General features: G+C 48.2%; 4 protein-coding genes across 8 annotated transcripts; 2 read left to right on the forward strand and 2 right to left on the reverse strand.

Annotated features, from left to right (window-relative positions):
* The first annotated feature begins 281 nt into the window (after positions 1-281).
* LOC123105049 (transmembrane protein 256 homolog) lies at positions 282-1,349 on the forward strand. The gene is made up of 5 exons (XM_044527023.1): positions 282-460; positions 548-618; positions 742-822; positions 910-953; positions 1,095-1,349. Exons 1-5 carry the CDS (start codon positions 409-411, stop codon positions 1,192-1,194), a joined length of 348 nt encoding a protein of 115 aa, XP_044382958.1. The 5' UTR covers positions 282-408; the 3' UTR covers positions 1,195-1,349.
* Positions 1,350-1,818: 469 nt separating this feature from the next.
* LOC123105048 (glucan endo-1,3-beta-glucosidase 1) lies at positions 1,819-3,658 on the reverse strand. The gene is made up of 3 exons (XM_044527022.1): positions 3,468-3,658; positions 2,558-2,815; positions 1,819-2,054 (listed from the first exon to the last, which is right to left on the reverse strand). The coding sequence occupies exons 1-3, from the start codon at positions 3,592-3,594 to the stop codon at positions 2,020-2,022; spliced, it is 420 nt and encodes a 139-aa protein (XP_044382957.1). The 5' UTR covers positions 3,595-3,658; the 3' UTR covers positions 1,819-2,019.
* Positions 3,659-3,984: 326 nt separating this feature from the next.
* LOC123105045 (protein TORNADO 1) lies at positions 3,985-12,292 on the forward strand. 5 transcript variants are annotated; one of them, XM_044527017.1, is made up of 4 exons: positions 3,985-6,033; positions 6,346-7,583; positions 7,814-9,214; positions 11,842-12,292. In XM_044527017.1, exons 1-3 carry the CDS (start codon positions 4,476-4,478, stop codon positions 9,173-9,175), a joined length of 4,158 nt encoding a protein of 1,385 aa, XP_044382952.1. In that variant the 5' UTR covers positions 3,985-4,475; the 3' UTR covers positions 9,176-9,214; positions 11,842-12,292. The 5 variants fall into 5 exon arrangements, with proteins under 5 accessions (XP_044382952.1, XP_044382953.1, XP_044382951.1 ...); XM_044527018.1 differs by having other exon boundaries at positions 11,854-12,043; XM_044527016.1 differs by lacking the exon at positions 11,842-12,292 and having other exon boundaries at positions 7,814-9,416.
* LOC123105047 (oligopeptide transporter 3) lies at positions 9,417-12,958 on the reverse strand. Its single transcript, XM_044527021.1, has 5 exons — positions 12,292-12,958; positions 11,538-11,635; positions 10,615-11,452; positions 10,337-10,519; positions 9,417-10,246 (listed from the first exon to the last, which is right to left on the reverse strand). The coding sequence occupies exons 1-5, from the start codon at positions 12,805-12,807 to the stop codon at positions 9,632-9,634; spliced, it is 2,250 nt and encodes a 749-aa protein (XP_044382956.1). The 5' UTR covers positions 12,808-12,958; the 3' UTR covers positions 9,417-9,631.
* Positions 12,959-13,414: the final 456 nt, after the last annotated feature.

The following is a 13,414-nucleotide window of genomic DNA, read 5'->3' on the forward strand; positions in this document are numbered from 1 at the left end:
AATGTCTCTCCCGTCAACCGCTTCACTGAGATACGCGGCACCGCAGGGGCGAAGGAAAACGGCCGAGATTTTGCCGCGCCCCTCAAAAATTTTTGCGGGCCGGCCGCGTTTGCGGGGTCTGTTCGGGCGGGATTTTCCGCGCCGACCCGCATTTTGGCGGTTATTTTGCGGGTCGGGCTTTTTGCGGGGTATGCTAAAGTTGCTCTAAGCAATGCGCCGTGCTGGCCATTGATCCAAGTATCCAACGTCTCACAACTGTTTTGACCGATTTGGCCACAGAAAATAGTTACTGCTGGCAGCAAAACGCCAACTCCCTGAAAAAACGCCAACCACCAGCGGAGAAGGAGGGAAAGCGGAAGCAGAAGCAACCGAGCGAACGGCGGCGACGACCCGAAGAGGGAGAAGAAGATGGTGATGCCCACGGACCCGATGCTATGGCACAAGGTGGCCGCCGTCTCCGGTAACCCCACCCCCCTCCCCTGCCCTCCCCCTCCTCCTCCTCCGGCTGCTTCCGCACTCTGACGGCTGTGTGAAATTGGTCGGGCAGGGGTCGCTGCTCTTGGACTGGGCACCTATGGAGCGCACATGTTCCGCCCCCAGAACCCTAGATACAAAGAGGTACACTCGGCCACTCTCCGTCCATCGATCCCCGGCCGCTCCCTCGTTCCACTTCCGACCCGTCCCTCCAAATCATGTAGATCAATCTGCGTCTTACAGTTGGGGGATTTTCTTTTTTGACAGATTTGGCAGACCGCGTCCCTGTACCATCTCGTCCACACCGCGGCGCTGCTCGGGGCTCCCATGACCAAGCGCCCCAACATCGTCAGCATTAACACCCGCATCCTGCTTTTGCTTCTTTTTTTAATCTAGCTGCGCGCTAATTCATGCGGTTCTTTGCTGTGTATGCAGTTCGGAGGCCTTCTGACAACTGGAATTGTGCTCTTCTCTGGAACGTAAGTGTGTGTGTTTGTCTTTAAACTGCACTGTGAACTTTCATGGGATGCAAAGAAAATAAGGACCGCTGGTCTTGGATTCCGTTTGCGTTGTTTGGAATGATGGGATTGCACAATGATTGTTGCTCATTTCATTTCTAGGTGCTACACTGTGGCTTACCTTGAAGACAGGAAGTTCTCTTCACCAGCACCGATCGGTGGCTTTGCATTCATTGCTGCTTGGGCCAGCCTGCTCTTCTGATTGTATTGTGTTTTATCGGGTGAAAACTATGTCTACCTTACACAAGGCTTTGTATCAGTTGCTCTATTAGGTCATGATTGCACTGCTGTGGCACACATCTTTCTCGTGGCCTTTATAGATAATAATTGAAATAAAACAGTTCCCTTGATGTTTCACACTCCCTCATTTGTACATCCTGCTTAACAGTCCGATCAATTGCTCATGCCAATGAAGCTGCGTCTCTTGTTTCTTTAGATTTAATGCCAATACTTTTTCCATGATAATCACGGTATCTTGGCTCTCGTGGCTGGCCTTGCAAACATGGTCAGCTTGATTTCTGCCAATCTCTCTGCTTCCATCCATCTACAAAATATCCTCATTTTCAGGTTATAGTTTGGTTCACCGTGCTCCCATAACTTGTATCATTATAATTTATTTAACATTGTAGAGATCGGGCACGGGCACGGGCACTACTTAGTGTAGCAATGATTTCATCTATTTGCGCTATAAGTGTCAGATAACCATAGTGATTATTGCGCTTGATTATATCCTAGCTGTTTGGGGTCTCTACCCCTTTACACACCATATAAAAACCCGCTCAACTTTTATTGATACAAAACCAGGCACATGACTAAAATTGAAAAGAGTCTGATTACAAATGAGACACATAGTTGACACATTTTGAAGTATGGAGCAATACTAGACATTGCCCACCTGATTCGAGTAATGGCATCCCCTCCACAAAGACGAAAAATGTGTCGAACATTTTTTCCATTCTTTTCCTGAAGGATCAGTGGAAGAAAACCAGGAATGCATGCGTCTTCCAGTGCTTTGACCACCGTTATATCAAGACACTACTTCAAAGTTACATGAGTTACGACCTGCATTGGCATGAAAACACAAAGTGAATGACATGGCTGAGAACGATAATGTTTTTGTATACTCCCTGTCATTCACAATATAAGTAGCCTAGACCATTTACACGGTTTTCAAAGTAACACTTTGATCATAATTTTCTCAAAAAATATGTTGTTTCAAACAAATTCTAAATATAATTATGACAATATTCATGTCAGTTTCATATTGTCTAAGCTGGTAATTCTTTCTATATCGATGGTCAAACCTAAAATGTTTGACTAGCACAAATTTGAAAACTGCTTATATTATGAATGAGGGGGAGTAAGATAAGTTACTTATATTTGGATGCTATCCTAAATTCTCTAAGAGTACACGTGCGTGTGTGCGGGCTTGTGGTGTGTGTGTGTGTGTGTGTGTGTGTGTGTGTGTGTGTGTGTGTGTTGTGCTCTGCATGTTTGATCTTTCTAGTGGAATTTCAACCTGCAAAAGTGTATGCTCCTAATGATGGTTTAGGTTGTGAACATACTTGGGTTTAGGTCGGTGACCATTGCAGCTGCATTGAAGTAGCAAGAACCACCATGTTTCTTGTATTTTTGCCAGTAGCTGTTGAAGGCATAAGATGCATGGTCCCTGACTGTATTGGAAAGGTAACATGATTTATTAGGCTCAATCATCGTACAATCTGCACCTCCAGGACCACATGCCCAGCTAAGAGCAATCTGTAGGATATCATCTGGTGTTTGCTCATCCACTATGCACCACTGCTTCTCCCAGTTGCGATCCTCTGCTTGAAAATTTATAGGTGTAAGTATTTCTTCAAATGCCTTAAATGGTTCAGTGTTTCATTTATTTATCTGGGAGACATATGAATTCAGATCACACTATTTCAGTTACTGGATGGTTCTTTTCAATGTTCAGTGATTATTTCTGTATTTACTATGGGGTCAAGGTTACAGTTGACTTTATCTTGCTAGCATAGCACCCCATGAATCTAAGTATGAACAGCAATGAGGCCATGATTTCTCAGGCTCAAAAGTTTCTGGTATCTCAAGAGCAAAATAAATATACCCACTAATGAATCTGACAGAAATCTGCTTATGTAACTTTGAGCAGTGGATTTGGCAATAGCGGCTCCCCCCTCCCCCGGTTTGCATGGTTTAAAGTCTGCATATCTTTGTTTTCAGTAACAGAGTTGAATCACTCGGTATATGCTATTTCAGATATGCACATATCCTCTCTCTACCAAGCTACCATACGGCATGTTTCAGACTGTTAGTCTTTACTATATTGCTTACTCTGAGATTGGATTTTATGTTAATAGAATTTTGAAAGAAGAAACACTGGGATGATTAGAGATAATAAGATTAAAAATGAAAAATAAAGGATAAATAGCGCATGAGCATTTTGGAATCAGGAGCCACAAGTTATTTTCATACCTTGCTGAGCCAAAACTGTGGTGAAGTGAAGGATAAAATAAAGTAGCAGTATCAGCCTTGCTGCTGCTTGCTTCTTCAGATAGCAGTTCTTCACTCTGGCTGCACTTGGTGGTAAGTATGTATGCATTTTGCTTCTTTCTACTCCTAGCACCTTAACAATTAAGTAACTCTACAATGTGCTTGGTTTGATGGAAATCTACAAGTTGTGTGAAGGTCATATAAGGCTCAGTCTCTGTAGACATTAAGATGGGAAAAGGATGGGCTAACTTTTATTATCTGAATATTAAAGGCATCCTGCACTTGTTCTTTACTTCCTGGACACTTCTGAGAATCTTTTTCTGACTAAAGCGCGCACTGCAATATAATGTTAAAATTAAGAAATAAGAAAATTGATTACCAGTGATGTAAGACAATGGGAAGTAAATCTTCTTTTATTTCCTGAATTCTGCAATGAAACAAGTGAACAGAATTTTAAGTTTATTGTTTGACAGTGTAGATGTTTCCTGTCAAAATTTGTGCTGGCGTTGCAATTTCTATGTGTTATATCTGATATTTTGGATGGGTGCACGTAGTTAGGATGGATCATACATATAGTGGAGTCATGGTTGATGCTTTAAAAAGTTGAAAATCAAAGCAAAACTTTGATATTTTCAGGCTTTCAGCATACCAACTCTGATACCTTGGTACGTGGAACCACGCAAGTGATTTCGTATACTTGGAACTTATTAGCTTTGCCAATCATGTTCCTTCAGACAAGCAAAGCAAAATAAAGATTATTCCTTTCTTTATCATGCTCCCTAGACAAGCCAGGAATCTGATGCCTGACCTTGCCTTGCACTCGTTTTCTTTAGAAAACTTTCTTTCCAGTTGCCATATATGACATCTGCCTCTGAAATCTGTTTTGTTCAGACACCTATATACATCTGAATTCTACTTGCATGGTAAAGGTAAACCTTCACCTCTGCTTCCTGTCCCTGATTCAACTGCTCTTCATCGACACCTCCAAGTATGGGTGATGGGATCATCATGGTACCATCACCATCTAACCAGGAGTATATCAGAGATGTTGCAGAAATTGATTTACAGGAGTACAAGGACATTGAGAACATCGCGTTCTACCAGGTTGCAGCAAACTCGGGATCGGGCTTGTCTATGGAAAGTGAGAGATCACTAAGGATCCATATTTGTACAGACCAGGATGGTGTCAACTTTCTGCTTGAGTTTCTGCATCATCTTGTGGATTCGAAAGAGAGCTACAGAGGCGTGACTAATCTCCTTTTTCATGGTATTGAATGGCAGCCTGAAGCAATCCAACTTCTCTGTTCATACTTAGGCCCTGGCTCGAATGTGAAGCAGGTGGAGTTCCAAAAAAATGTGTTTAGCACAAAATCAGCTGTTGCTTTAGTCCCACTCTCGGAAATGCTCCAAAGGAACAACACCTTGAAAGCAGTTGTTTTCAATGATTGTAGAATTGGAGCTGCTGGAGCGACACTGCTTGCGTCAGCTTTGGCAAAGAACAGAAGTGTGGAAGAGTTTCAAGTATGGGAAGACTCCATGGGCTCCAAGGGAGCAGAAGAACTCTCCAAGATGATTGAGGTGAACTATATGTTGAAGCTGCTGATTATACTTGACAACAACTCCATTCCAGCGGCTCCGCTTATCTCTGCTGTGCTGGCACGCAACCGCAGAGTGGAGGTGCATATATGGGGACGCAGTCGTGATACAAGAGGTGGCATGAACAACTGTAAAATTGTTGAGTTCCTGCCAGAAACTGGAAACATGAGGATTTACAGCAATATCAATTCTACAGGCTTACAACGGGTTGCTTGTGCTTTGGCATGGAACACCACGGTGACAACATTGGACATGACGGGTGTCCCTCTGAAGTCCAGATGGACCAAAGAACTTAGAGAGGTCCTCGACCGGAATAGGAGCCTAAAAGTTGTCAAACTTACCAAGTGTTGCCTCAGGGACAAAGCAGTGGTGTATATAGCTGCAGGACTGTTCAAGAACAAGTATTTAGAGAGCTTGACTTTGGATGGGAATCGCTTTGGTGGAGTTGGATTGGAGCATTTGTTATGCCCTCTTAGCACATTCTCGCCACTTCAGACACAAGCCAATTCCACTTTGAAGGTTTTGAGTTTTGGGGGAGAGAGAACAAATATAGGTAGATATGGTGTGGCTGCAATCTTGCAGATGTTGGAGACAAACCAGAGCCTTATTCAGCTGGCAATATGTGATGATGCAAGCCTGAGATCAAGTGATGTTGTCAATATCTTTACAACCTTACAAAGGAATGCCACTCTTCGAATTTTATCATTCAGAGGGTGCAAGGGAGTTGAGGGGGAAGCAGTTTTACAGACCATTATGAATACTTTGCAGGTCAATCCATGGATTGAAGAAATTGATCTTCATGAAACACCTTTGCATGTTGCAGGCAAGACAGGCCAAATATATGAGAAACTTGGTCAGAACGGGAGTTTGGTTCTGCCAAATGATTTGCTTGATTTGCCACTAAGTGCTCCTACATGCTGCCGAGTTGTTCTGTGTGGCCAAGAATTAGCAGGTGCAATTTCACCCACCAGCACCATCCTTTTTCTAATCTATAGGCCTCAATAAAGAAATACTAGTTTTATTTTGTTCAGCATACAATTTTGGTAACCTGTGAATTTTCTGAATAGATTATGTCAAATATCATTTTGATGGAATGTGCTTCACATTCACATGACATGTGGGCCTGCTAAATTAGTTCCAACATTTTGTTGACTTCGCTATACAAATATTTGTACCTTACATGACAGCTCTACAAAAACAAATCCCATTATGTTGTCTAAGAATTGGTTATAAATGTGATGCTTCAATTTGCATGTGCTCTCAGGTAAAAGCACGCTATGTAGCTCCATGAATCAGTGCATGAACTCAATGAATTTGCCTCACATGGATGTAAGAAAAACTCAGAAGACTCCAGTTGAGCAAATGCCATTTACCGATGAGAATAAGATGAACTCAATCTTTGATGGCAACACAAAGTTGACAATGTGTAATCTTGGTGGAAATGAAGGAAGTTTTGCGTTGCATGATTTCATGTTCGTGGTGCTTGGTGGTCCAAGCTTTTTCATGATTGTGTCTAGTTTGGTTGGAAAGCCTGCTACTAAATATCCAAAAAGCATAGATGAGATTGAATGGGAACTCATATACTGGCTGAGGTTCTTGATTTCAAATTATAGGCGGAGAGTATCACGGTCACACTCGTTCCGACCCTGTGTAACTATAGTTCTCACCCATTATGACAAGGTATCTCATCTACCAGAAGGGCTACAGCCAATTGCTACCGTTGTACATAGGCTCAGAGAAGATTTCCATTCACATGCAGAAATTTACCCCACTGTTTTTGCTGTGGACTCGAGATCATTGGTTTCAGTAAGCAAACTCACTCATCACCTGCGACAGACAACAAAGACAATAATCCAACAAGTTCCTCAAGTTTATGAAGTATGTAATGATTTGATCAAGATTTTGCATGACTGGAGGTTGAAGAATAGCAGAGCAGTGATCAGGTGGGCTGAGTTCTGCGAGATATGCCAGCTCAACATTCCATCGCTAAGATTGAGATCGAGGCGTGATAATGTGGAGAAAGTGGACACACGGAGACGTGCTGTTGCGAAATCACTGCATACCTTGGGTGAAATAGTATTTTTTGAGGAACTTGGACTTCTGGTGATGAATTGTGAATGGTTCTGCCGAGATGTCCTCAGCCAACTAGCTACATTGAAGTCAATCAAGATAGAGAGCAGTGGTGGTTTTGTCCATAAAGAGGAGTTGGAGAAGGTTCTGCAAGAGAAGCTGCGCAACCAAATTCCAAGAACAAACTGGAGAACTGGTGCATCCTTACAGGCCAGTGACATCATAAATATATTGCTGGAACTCGAATTATGCTATGAACAGGACCCTGGGAACCCACATACATTACTCTTACTACCAGCCATTCTTGAGGAAAACAAAGGAGGGGATGAGAAATGGCAGTTAACTATGCCGGAATGCAGATTTGTTGGAAGGCGTCTCGAATGTGAAGATGTACACATGCTCCTAACAAGTGACTTCTTTCCAAGACTGCAGGTAAAAACATACACCAACAGCTAATTACTAATGTAGTTTGTAGCTGCCAATATATTGCAAGGTCCTTTATTTTTTAGAAGTTGAGGCTTTGCAAAAACAATGCCACAGTTGTTCTGCTTTTTCTGATATTTACTCTTGAACATATATACTGACTGGCGGTTACACCTGGATATTGCTTCAGTGTAGTATAGATACAGATTCGATTTTCTAAAGGAAATTTTGCTTTCCAGGTTCGTCTGCATAACAAAATCATGTGTCTTGGGCAGCAGGAAGCAGTTTATAACCTGGAGAAAAACCTTATTTATACAGTGATTAATGGTGTCCATGTAAAGATGGAGCTGGGAATGAAGTTTGGCTCATCTATAGATGTGCTTGCATGCTCCAATAGAAATATTACGGACATGGTGAGGCTACTCCACAAGTTTGTAATCCCAGCGATACTGAACTTGTCTCCCAATATGACGTTCAAGGAAAGCATTCTCAGGCCTGACTGTGTGAAATATCTCATACCAAGAAGGTTCCGTGCAACTCAACAGCTCCCTCTGAAAAAATTAAAGCAAATTCTACTGTCACTGCCGGCAGAAAGCATATATGATTATCAGCATACCTGGAGTGCAGTTGAAAGCAATAAAAGGCTCATCTTAAGATCAGGATCTGACCATGCCAGAGATCTGCTATCAGATGATGACTTCCATGAAGTTCTGCACCGTAGGTATTATGATTTACAGTTTCTTGCGACTGAACTCGCTGTCACCCCTGACAATCTGCAGCAGCCTGAAACTATCCCTGAAGCAGACGTGGTTGATCCCTCCATCCTGGGCATCGCGAGAGGAGTCGAGATGGTTCTCCAAAGACTGAAGATAATAGAGCAAGGAATAAGGGACCTGAAGGAAGAGATTGCAAGCTTGAGGTACTACGAGTATCACCTTGTGACAGAGCTCCACAGGAAAATGGACTACGTGATGAACTACAGCATTCAACTGGAAGACAGAAAAGTGCCTCAGATGTTCTATCTTGTCAGCCTAGACAACCGCTCCAGGAAGCTGGTCACAAGGATCCTGCCCGGCATGCAATCCCTACGGGTGCACATGCTGTGCGAGTTCCGAAGAGAGATGCATGTGGTGGAGGATCAGATCGGATGTGATCTGATCCAGGTGGACAACCAAGCGGTGCAGTCCCTGCTGCCCTACATGAGCAAGTTCATGAAGCTCTTAACATTCGCCTTGAAGATCGGAGCGCATTTCATCGTTGGGATGGGGGAGATGATCCCTGACCTCAGCAGGGAGGTGGTGCACCTGCTTGACTCCTCGGCAATGTACGGCGTGTCCGCCTCGTCGGTGGGGGCTCTAGGCGCGGCAGTGATGTACGGAAGAGCGAGGAACAGTGGCACCAACGACATGGGGGAGGACATGAAAGCGGCCAGGCAGTGGCTTGTGGATTTCCTGAGAGGGCAAGGAGTTCTGACAGGGATGGACATAGCGCAGAGGTTTGGCCTGTGGCGCGTTCGGTACAGAGACGACGGCCACATTGGGTGGGTCTGCAGGAAGCACATCGCCGCGAGAGGCGACGAGGTCTTCGAGCTGCCGCTCTGAACCATCCACTCCAGCGTGCCCGACGGCCCACGACCACAGGTGCCTCCCTCTCACGTCACTCTGCCGATAGCCTGATAGGTGACAACTGAGAATAGTGAATATGCTCTGTTCTTATCATTATGTTCTGTCAAAATGTGTGTATTCCTGTATCCTTGCAAATTGCTTTGTTTGCTGCTTTGCATTGACCATTTCTATGTGAATCCTCACACTAATACTGAAGGATGTGATCTGCCTACGAGTATAGTCAGAGCGATGATTTTATATAAGCTAGGCATTTGATTTCCTTGGAGAAAAACAAAACACACAATGTTCACAATGTGACTCAGGACGGGCGGCTGCATCGGGTAATTAATGCAGAGGTTGAATTCATGGCTTCCTCTGCCAACCCAGACGATGATCGCTGCTAGCTACATACATGGCGGGCAGTGTCCGATGATGCTCCGGCGAGCTCAGTGCTCAGAAGACCGGGCAGCCCTTGACGACGATGCCGGGCGCGGTGGGGCAGGTGGCGAGCGGGCAGTGGTCGACCTCGGTGCCCCACCACTTGAGGTCGTGGTGCGCGTTCTGGAGCGCGAAGAAGATGAGCACCCCCATGAAGGCGGTGCCGGCGTCGAGCGCCGCCGATAGCACGTAGTTGTACTTCTGCCACCACCCCTTGCGGTACCTGAAGACGAAGAAGTTGAAGACGGTGCCGGTGACGAGCCAGCTGGCGATGTTGGTGGGCGTGGCCGGCGGCATCCCGGCGAAGCCGTAGGAGATGACGGGCACGTTGACGAGCGCGATCCACTTCTTCTCCGGGAACGCCCGGCTCAGCAGCCACACCGGCACCGGCAGCACGGCGCCGACCACGAACAGCCACACCAGGTTCCGGTACAACCCGTGCTGGCCGAAGAGGCGCCCCGGCCCGATGAGGCCCCAGATCACCGACGCGTCGAAGGTGACCCGGTACTTGGGGCACGTCCAGGGGCTGTCCGGGTGCAGCGCCTCCACGTCGCAGATGTTGTCGATGCTGTCCAGCATCCACCACGCCACCGCCAGGTTCACCACGCCGGCGACCACCGTGCCCACCAGCTGCACCGGCCAAGCGCACGCCGGTTAGTTCAGCGAGTGATGAGCATCTAGTGCATTGTGGGGGCTGAGAGATCGATCTCTGTCACGTACCTGGGCGGTGTACATGCAGCGTGGCGGGATCTTCATGTAGTGGCCGAGCTTGAGGTCGGCGAGGAAGGAGAGCGCGTGCACGGTGCTGATCCGGCCGTAGATCTTGAAGAGCAGGTTGGCGATGGGCTTGCCGGGTAGCGCGTAGCCGATCATGAACTGCGCTATGATGTCGTACCCGGGTTGCTGCAAGCAGATCAGGCGATGAATCCGTTGATGATCAGTGCAGCGGTAGCAAAAATTGTAGCATTACTGATGAAGAACGGAAGAAAGATGTTCACCTGGTTGGTGGTGGCCTGGATGACGCCGATGGGGAGGGTGACCACGAACGCGAGCGCGAAGGCGAAGAGCATCCCCCACCATGGCAGCTGCACCTGCTCCTTCCACACGAAGCACATGAGCAGCGACACGGCGATGCTCCCCGCCAGCAGCACCAGGAACCACCACTGCGGCACCTGCTTGTACCTCTGCATGAGCCTGGCGTGCACGTCGAGCTTGGCCGCGGCGCCTATGGCCCTCCGGCTCTGCCGCCACATGTCGGCGCCGTGGAAGAGCAGCACGTGCACGATGGTGGCGGAGAAGCGGAGGAACCCGGAGCCGATGGAGATGGCGAAGAGCGGGCTGAGGTAGAGCTTGCCGTAGCTGTCGTAGGCGGCCACGTTGAGGTCGAAGTCGGCGGTGAGCACCTTGGTCGTGTCGTACTTCTGGCCCGTGGAGGTGAAGAGCTGGTTGGAGAAGATGGGGAAGCGGCGGGCGTCGAAGGTGTTGAAGCGCCAGTAGCAGAGCGGCACGATGACGTAGATGAACATGACGAAGCCGACGGCCGTGTTGGCGATGGACGCCCACGGCGCCACCAGCGGGCTGCCGTGGTACGCCGAGATGCCCGCCCAGTCGAGGGTGAAGGCGCCGACGCCCAGACCGTGGTAGCCGGACCCGACCTGCTGCGCTGTGATGCTGCGGGGCCACACCCAGCACGCCCACGAGAAGAAGGTCAGGATGGGAAGCAGGTAGCCGGGGAGCGCGTAGTAGGCGAAGCTCGCGAAGAAGAAGATGAGGAAGAAGCGCATCCGCGACGGGCCCTTCGCCGGCTTCCCGCCCTCCTTCGTCTCGTGCAGCGCCCTGCATTCCATCCAAAGTTGTAAGTAACCCAAATTACCTCCCCAAATTAAGATTAGCTTTAGCAGAGCTCGTGGGTAGAATCTACCTGAAGAGGGAGACCTGGGCGAGATTAGAAGGCCACCACATCTCGGCAGGGTCAACCAGGAACCTCCTCAGCATGCCAGCCCAGCCATAGCCCAGAATCTGCATGCAGTTTTGCACAAGTCAGTGCACTTTCTCCAGTGTTTGCTTTCGTACTCTTAAAAAAACATCACATGAGTAAAAACACAGACACTTTTCTTCTGGATTATATTTAACTAATAATCGCTTAATGACATGACAGTGCATCCATGATGTATTTTTTTTTGGAGAATATACATCCACGATGCAATATTGACAGAATTTTTTAGTTTTTTTGACAGAATTTCAAAGTTGACCACGTCGAAATTCCACAAGAGGTGCATGCATACGCAAGAAGAACAGAGTTCCGCCAATTATTCGTAGGGCCATGGATTCTCGGTGGCGCCAAGATTTTCCTCCATCCTTTCTCCGAAGAATCATTGGCGGTAACTCTCTACGCGGACCAAAACATCACACCATCGATTGGCAGCCAGACATCTATAGTGTTGGTCACATCTCCTAGCCCTTAGCTAGATGCCTCGTGCCCGTCGTGCCCGTCGCATTCGCGTGTGGAATCGAACACCAAACGGAACATAGGGCACTGTCAATTCCTTGATGCGCATTGATCAATCAACAGAACTTAAAAATGAAACTTTGAACTTTTGGTTCTGTGAATGGCGCTAACAAAAACCATGGCCCATGAAATTGAACGAACGAGATTGATGATGAAGGTATCGGACCTGCGTGGAGAGGACGATGAGGAGGGCGCAGAGGAAGCTGAGCGACTGCTTGTAGTAGGCCTTCATGACGGTGATGGCGCCGATGGAGTAGGCGTCGCCGCCGCCGTAGGAGACGCCGCAGTTGGCGAAGATGGTGATGATGACGTGCTCCTTGATGTTGAAGGGCCCCGGGTTGAGGTTGAAGCTCCCGAGGCGGCCGCCGAGGAGCCGGACCTTGCGGTCGGGCAGCACGGACGCCATGAAGCGGCCGACGGGGAGCACGAGGATCTGGGCCAGGATGCCCGAGATGGTGAGCGGCTGCGTGCGGTACGTGAAGAAGGTGTTGAGGAAGATGAGCACCACGCAGGAGGCCAGCCCCAGCGTCCAGGCCCGGAATGTCATCACCGGCGTCGCCGGGTCGTCCGTCTCCGGCACCACCAGCGCCACCTCCTCCACCGGGTACCGCCCCCCCTCCCCCTCCCCCTGCGCCGCCGCCTTCCCTCCCGTCGCGTCGGCCGGCGGCTTCGTCGACGACATCTCTCTCACGCTCTGTCACACACACGCTCTGCTTCGCTGGCTGTGGGGTGTGGCTGCCCCCGAGCAGAGCTACGAAGCTACAATGATTTGCTCCTATGTATCTCCGGTGGACAAGTAGCTCGGTACACTTGCGGAGATTCTTGGATGGTAGCGTCTGACCTCTGGTCGTCCCAATTTATATTCCACATTCGCGTCTCCGTGTTCCCTCCACTCCTCGTACCCCTGCCGCCGCCTTGGGTTTGGGCGAAGGAAACACATCGCGGCCGTCCGTGGCTCTGATCGGACGGCGGGCGAATGGACACCGGGGCACCCCGACGGGCACGCGCCGGCTTAACCCCCGGCACACGGTGGCACGCGCGCGGCGCGCCGTGGCACACGACTCATCGTGCGTTGCCACTTCGTGTGATCGCGCTCGGCTGATTGGGGTTCTTGGCAAGTGAAAGCTGTTAAAGCCGCTGGGTTGCTCTTGACCTTTAGCAAAGTGGCTTTTTAGTCCTGGCCCTGATCGTGCAACGCGCGGCGCCATTGGCGAGTGTTAGACTATGTATAGCTTCTGTACTTATGTACGTATATTGTACATATTGTAACACATCCATTATATATAATG

The sequence above is a fragment of the Triticum aestivum genome, chromosome 5A, assembly GCF_018294505.1.
Source record: "Triticum aestivum cultivar Chinese Spring chromosome 5A, IWGSC CS RefSeq v2.1, whole genome shotgun sequence".
Lineage (NCBI taxonomy): Eukaryota > Viridiplantae > Streptophyta > Magnoliopsida > Poales > Poaceae > Triticum > Triticum aestivum.

Bases quoted from the DNA above. Each gene is read 5' to 3' on its own strand.
- LOC123105049 (XM_044527023.1), top strand. From the start codon at position 409: ATGGTGATGCCCACGGACCCGATGCTATGGCACAAGGTGGCCGCCGTC. The intron at 823-909 runs GTCAGCATTAAC...CTGTGTATGCAG, and splicing joins TGACCAAGCGCCCCAACATC to TTCGGAGGCCTTCTGACAAC. The intron at 954-1,094 runs GTAAGTGTGTGT...TTTCATTTCTAG, and splicing joins ATTGTGCTCTTCTCTGGAAC to GTGCTACACTGTGGCTTACC.
- LOC123105048 (XM_044527022.1), bottom strand. From the start codon at position 3,594: ATGCATACATACTTACCACCAAGTGCAGCCAGAGTGAAGAACTGCTAT. The intron at 2,816-3,467 runs GTATGAAAATAA...ATTTTCAAGCAG, and splicing joins CACAGTTTTGGCTCAGCAAG to AGGATCGCAACTGGGAGAAG. The intron at 2,055-2,557 runs GTATGTTCACAA...ATGCCAATGCAG, and splicing joins GGTCACCGACCTAAACCCAA to GTCGTAACTCATGTAACTTT.
- LOC123105045 (XM_044527017.1), top strand. From the start codon at position 4,476: ATGGGTGATGGGATCATCATGGTACCATCACCATCTAACCAGGAGTAT. The intron at 6,034-6,345 runs GTGCAATTTCAC...ATGTGCTCTCAG, and splicing joins GTGTGGCCAAGAATTAGCAG to GTAAAAGCACGCTATGTAGC. The intron at 7,584-7,813 runs GTAAAAACATAC...TTTGCTTTCCAG, and splicing joins ACTTCTTTCCAAGACTGCAG to GTTCGTCTGCATAACAAAAT.
- LOC123105047 (XM_044527021.1), bottom strand. From the start codon at position 12,807: ATGTCGTCGACGAAGCCGCCGGCCGACGCGACGGGAGGGAAGGCGGCG. The intron at 11,453-11,537 runs GTAGATTCTACC...GATGGAATGCAG, and splicing joins GCCCAGGTCTCCCTCTTCAG to GGCGCTGCACGAGACGAAGG. The intron at 10,520-10,614 runs GTGAACATCTTT...ATCTGCTTGCAG, and splicing joins TCCAGGCCACCACCAACCAG to CAACCCGGGTACGACATCAT.